At 32.1% G+C, this 6,000-nt stretch overlaps 1 protein-coding gene across 1 annotated transcript; it reads right to left on the bottom strand.

Moving 5' to 3' along the window:
- Positions 1-429: 429 nt before the first annotated feature.
- On the bottom strand, positions 430-4,508 carry LOC102615697 (cytochrome b5). The gene is made up of 3 exons (XM_006493739.4): positions 4,281-4,508; positions 906-972; positions 430-792 (listed from the first exon to the last, which is right to left on the bottom strand). The coding sequence occupies exons 1-3, from the start codon at positions 4,368-4,370 to the stop codon at positions 542-544; spliced, it is 408 nt and encodes a 135-aa protein (XP_006493802.2). The 5' UTR covers positions 4,371-4,508; the 3' UTR covers positions 430-541.
- Between the last annotated feature and the right edge of the window lie 1,492 nt (positions 4,509-6,000).

Raw genomic sequence — 6,000 nt, 5'->3', positions numbered from 1 at the left:
TAAAATAATCAATTAATAATATGCATGTATAATTTTACAACAATAAAATGCCACAATCATCATCTCAACTAAACAGAGGGGGAAAAACAATTATGTAATATTTTCGGAGCTTAGATTTGAGAGACAAGAAAAAGGATGGAGCCTTAACATAATTTTCAAGTTTTTTTAATCAGCAAAACCGAAGGACTTTACAACACTAAAAGGAAAATAACAATCTGAAATTTATTGACAAAAACGCATGTTTGACATTAACAAGTTCAATTTTTTATTTTAAGAACTATAAATAATACCTTTGTGACTTGGGAGTTTATTAAGGATCTTAACTTTTTTATTTCAAAATTTTAAGATTTGAATAAAAAGTAGACAAAATAAAAATGAAGAACAAAATGCAAGGTGTTTTGGGCAAGGAAATAAGGAAGTGGCACAAGCTATCAGAACTAAGAAAGTTTCATTAACAAAACACAAATTGTCTGTTATGATAACATAATCTAGAACATTAAGATGACACAAATTGTCTGTTATGAGAACATAGTCTAGAACATTAAGATGATTTTGTATAAATCCGGATGCCGACGGCCAACCCCAGGATTGCTAGCGGCACAAGGAATTGGAGAAGCCTGATGATGAACTCTGATGTCTTGTCCTGGTTGTAGTGAGGCTGCTTTGGAGGTGTATACTCCTTTTTCTTTGGGATGGTCGATACATCAATCTCTCCGACGTAGTACTGGTCCATCATTTCTCTGGCACTCGGACTATGACCCACATCTTCAAAGTCATCCGTGGCATCCTTCCCTGAAAAACATTCAGAGAACCTCAAATGATCGAAATTGTAGGTATGATATTCATACAATGAAAATATAACTAGATGTCGAGTTGCTTGAAGCAGGCTTTAGCAAAGGATATACCTGTTGCAGACAGCAAAACTTCATCACCTCCAGGATGATCTTCCAAGAATTTTGTCACGTCATACACCTGTTCAAAATATTAGATCCATTAATAGATGAACCTAAAAGAATTAGATGCACAACCATTATGCTAGAAACACCATCCAAGTTTTGAAACCACATAAACAGCAAGACCTGAAACTTTAGAACTCTCAGTTTATCACGATAAAAATATGAGGAAACAGTATGGTGCATTCATACATGTTACGTACTTGCACCAGAAATATTACCACACAAATCTAAACTGGAAGCCAAGGACTAGAAAATGCAATACAACAAAAGAACAAATGCCAAACAATATTAGTCTTTGCAAAGAGGGATATTTTAGCATCGCAAGAAATCATGAAACATCAAACATCAGACATTTCCAGTGAGAAATCTTGAAATGTAAAATAAGTACATTGAATATATGAAAATTTTCTACTATTGGCATCAAATCCTTTATTTTAGCTTTCCAAGAAGCACCATAACTCTCGAAAACGCCCTGCTTTTTAGAACAAATAGCAACAAAATCATTGGGGCACAACAATCTTATATTTGACGTTACACATATTACTTGGTATATCAATATGAACATTCATGCTTAGAAACATGAATGAAACAATTTTGAAAGAAAGCAAGGAAAATGAAAGTCCTGCGCTATTGTGCTTTTTGCATTCGATAATTTCCTCAAATAGTAAATCCAACAATAGTTTCATATCAAGATGATTAAGGGCTCCTTTGGAACCGATTTGCTTCAGCTTAATTTTGAAATCATAGTAGATAAAGTTTTTAGTTAACAAAATGTGGATCTCAAGTTTGTACTACGACATTCATTTAAATGAAGTAGACTCCATTTCACAACACATGCGAATTAAAGGTAAAGCACCTCAATCCCAAAAAATCTCACAAATATGTTGAAGCAACACTCATATTTGGCAGAAGTAAATACTTGCTATTACTTGTTAATGGAACAAGAACAGATGACATTTAGTCAACACATCAAAAAGGACGATGTATGCCAAACAGTGGCTAAACAGTCATGAACCTTGGACCATCAGGAAACTCTAGAAGATAATGTGATGTAGGACTCAGGGGACAAGGAACAGTGATTACAGCAAGAAGAAAAGAAGATAACGTAGGAGAAAGAATTTAAAGAGAGATGGAAGAGAAAACAATGCAATCAGTATCAAATTGATTCAAGTGGTCTATATTTCAAGACAAAACACAAGGCCTATTCTGATGACTTGGTCGTAAACATAAAGGAAATCAAAATGTACTCCAAACAAGCCACTAAAATAAGAAAACCAAATTTTGGAAGGGATCAAACTTAAATAAGTAATATCCAATATCTTTAGAAATCAAATATTTCCTAAAACAGATAGTAAATAAAATAAATAGAAAAACATTTTGAGTTCATGAACCTGCATCGTAATGTGGAGACAACATCAAACTCCTAATTGAACCAGCAAACTGTCAGTTCAGAAAAAATGAATAAATGGAAGAAGAAAGGAGACAAAGAAGCTAAAAAGCCTGCATTGACTGGCAATGCATGCTAAGGTCCCCCATTCAAACTACAAACAGCACTGCACAACAACATCAAAGCCATTTTAAAAAGTTATCCAATAATTTGAGAATGTGAGCTTAAAGCTACAATGTAGACTCCTCTGAAAATAGGATCTAGAATTATTATCCAATTAAAATCCGATTTTCATTCCATGAGTATGTGCAAATATTCTCCAGAGAAGCTTGGTCAAATATGCATATCATGAGCCATAATTTTACCTATGTGGCTCAACTTCAAAGATGTAAATAATTAAGTTAACATTTAAAGTACCTTAAAAATTAAACAAGTGAGTATTCAGTTTCAGTCTGGATCTAATTGCACTTCATTGCATTTCACGCTACAAATTTTTGATAATTCAATCAATTTTTTGGGCGAAACAGAGGATATCTCGATCGGGGGAGAGAACGGGGAAATCCCATATGACCCAATAGATCTGACAAGTATCACTAAGGAACCTTTTTTTGTGAACTATGAATTAATTGGGTCATTCTTATGAATGTTTTCAATTAACTTTATCTTCAAGTCATATAGTCAACTTAACACCAAGTTTGCTTACTCGCAGTGATCTGGACGAGCTTCCTTTGTCATTTTTGTTTTTAATAATATCTTCAGCTTAAAAATTTCTTAAACTTCTAACCTCCTCTAACCTTCCTCAGATTTTAAACCTTTGCGATATAAAGAACCAAGCTCTCTTGGCCTCGAAAACTCAAGGCCATTCTTACTTATGAGAGCACATGCACACTGTTCATTGAACCCGCCTTTAAATCTCTCATTTTTCAAGTTTTATAGTTTGCTAAAAACTTAAAATCTTCTATTAAAATCTAGCCTAGATCCAAAAGATGTAGAGCATTTATAACATGCAATCACCCAACAAACAAGAATCATATTTCCTTAAGAAAAATCCCTAAAAGTAATGAAACTCACTACATTAGCTCTGTAATTTGAATCGAGTCATGTAAACTCACACGTTTATGTTGAGAATGCTTTTCCCAATTATTTACATGCAATTTGAAAATGTAAAAAAGAATAGCTAGGAAGTAGGAACTGAAAAAAAGCACAAACAGAACAAAAAGCAATAGACAGAAAATTGTGCACCCACAAAAGACAAATAAAGTCTACTTCAAATTACAGAGGAATGGCCAGAAAAAGATCCACATGTTGACAATAGTTAAGTTAATTAAAGATCTCATCAATCAAACAGAAGCAACCAGAACTAGGAACTGCTGGATAAAAGAATTTTATCCATTCACCAATGCCACAGTGCTCAAACATGCACAAGAGTAAGATGAATTTAAAACATTATCCTGTTAGTATGTGGGCTAAACTCACGATATATGCACAAAGGTTAAACAAAAAGATGAAAGTAGACCCGATCATACACAATAACATTGTTGTAATAATACAAATACTATTGTTAACCAAAACAACACGGGCGCCTAAATTCGTAATACAAAGCCACCATAAAACAGAAAATGCCAATTTGACAGTTCCGCGGTAGGCCAATCACTCAAAATGAATCAACTTTGATCCTACATTAATCAGAAGATATAACCAGAAACCACCCCAAAAGAATCAAATATAAATCTTCTGAGTATCATGCAAGAAAATCAAACTCACATGAACCTCACTCTCAAATCGATCCAAGGATTGAACCACAGTGCACAATTTTTCAGATACCCATCAAATCAATCACATGCAGAGAACATGTCTCTCAAATCAAAACCAAAGAAAACAGAATAACGATCACAAAAAGGCAGGACTTGAAATGGGGATTAAAAGAAAGTGGAAACCTTGCCATTGATGATGAGCCAACAATCTTTCATGTTGTTGTGATCAGATACTTCAGCCAAAGTGAAGACCTTGGCATCACCACCACCCATTGTATGCTCCCTTCAGCTCTCTTCAACAATGTACGTAACCGAAGCTGGTAATGATAAAAGGGAAAAGAGATATAAGGAGATGGGTGTGCTTTGAAACTCAAGTCAGGACACTGAAAATAAAACTGCGGGCTAACCAACCAAACCAGTGGCTAAGTAAATATATTGGCGGGCAAAGTGGATGACATAAAGAGAAATAATTTATTAATACGAAGAAACTAGTGATGTCATTTTAATGAATTTGGTAGTTGGTAGGTGGAATAGGTGGAGAGCCTTTGGTGCTACATTAACATTAGCTTACGCGCAGTGGTTGGTGAAATAAAGACATTATTTATTTTATTATATTTTTATAAGTAACCTTTCAAAAAAAAAACTTATTTTTATTCAGTAAACAAATAATGAAATTATGTTCTTCTAAAAAAGAAAAAGGAAATAATGTTTCTTAAGATACATTACATATGTATGATATTACAATATAATTGACTGTGTATGACATTATTTATTTTATTATATTATTATTATATTCGAAATTAATATATAACGAGATTAGGGAGTGTGGTGAACATATCTAAAAAATCTATACTAATAAACACATTCTTAAAATTTGTTTAAATGATCACATAAACTTCTTTAGTTTTAGAAATGATTATACAAACTTTTTTTCTTACACTATTATATCATTTGATTATGATTTAAACTTTTATAATAAATAAAAAATTTTGAGTTGTTATAATCAAAAAAATATAATCATCAAAGAAGAGTATGTTTAACCATTTATAAAAATAAGAGAGTTTATATAGTTATTTAAGTAAATTTTAGAGATATGTTGACTTTTCATTTAAAAATTAGGATAAAAAATTAAAGAAATCTACTCTAGTTATGTTCTTATTTAATGAAGATGTTGAAATTCTCACACGATAAGACCCATTTTAGTTAGTCACGATTTAGCTATACCCAAAAAAGAAAGCCAAACGTGAATGTAATGATTACTAAGTATGCTTTGTGGGAGCCACGACCTTAGCTGTACCTAACAGAGGACCTAAAGGTGATGAAATTTGGTGGCCATGGAGTTATCAGTCATGCTTGGGCATGACATATATATTTTGGTCAACATTAAATGAATTCAGTGGCGACTTTAATACTAGGCGAACTAGACAGTTGCTTAAGGTCTCGTATTTAGGAAGGCCCCAATTTTTTGTATTTATTTATTAATTAATATACTTATTTTTTTTTAAGATTCAAAAAAATTAAGTTACGTATATATTTTTTATACAGTAAAAAAAGCCTAATTTTTAGGCTTTACCCTATCATTACTCTCATCCATAATTATCTCTCTTATTTAATAATCTTTACCTTAAATATAAGATATATTTGTATGCTATAATAATGATTTTGAACGTTACTTCTTTACTTTCTTTTACTATTTCCCAAAAAACAATCAATGCTTTCCCTTTTCAAAAAAAAAAAACTCTTATTAAGATTAGTAACGTTAGATTTTTAGAACTAACTTTTGGTATTCTGTTAAAATCTATTTAAAAGCTCATTATCTATAAACCGATACACATTGAATCAAAACTATTTTCAGCAAAAAGTTTTTGTGCTCTCTTTCTTCTCTACAAAATTCATTGCCATC

The sequence above is a fragment of the Citrus sinensis genome, chromosome 9 (assembly GCF_022201045.2).
Source record: "Citrus sinensis cultivar Valencia sweet orange chromosome 9, DVS_A1.0, whole genome shotgun sequence".
In the NCBI taxonomy this organism is placed as follows: Eukaryota; Viridiplantae; Streptophyta; class Magnoliopsida; order Sapindales; family Rutaceae; genus Citrus; species Citrus sinensis.
Note: the sequence above shows the minus strand (reverse complement) of the source record. Positions and strands in the feature narration are given on the sequence as shown.

What these genes read in the sequence shown, in the direction of transcription:
- LOC102615697 (XM_006493739.4), bottom strand. Translation starts at nt 4,370, where the DNA reads ATGGGTGGTGGTGATGCCAAGGTCTTCACTTTGGCTGAAGTATCTGAT. An exon ending in GGCTCATCATCAATGGCAAG is followed by an intron (nt 973 to 4,280) that starts GTTTCCACTTTC and finishes TATTTTGAACAG; the next exon opens with GTGTATGACGTGACAAAATT. An exon ending in AGTTTTGCTGTCTGCAACAG is followed by an intron (nt 793 to 905) that starts GTATATCCTTTG and finishes AATGTTTTTCAG; the next exon opens with GGAAGGATGCCACGGATGAC.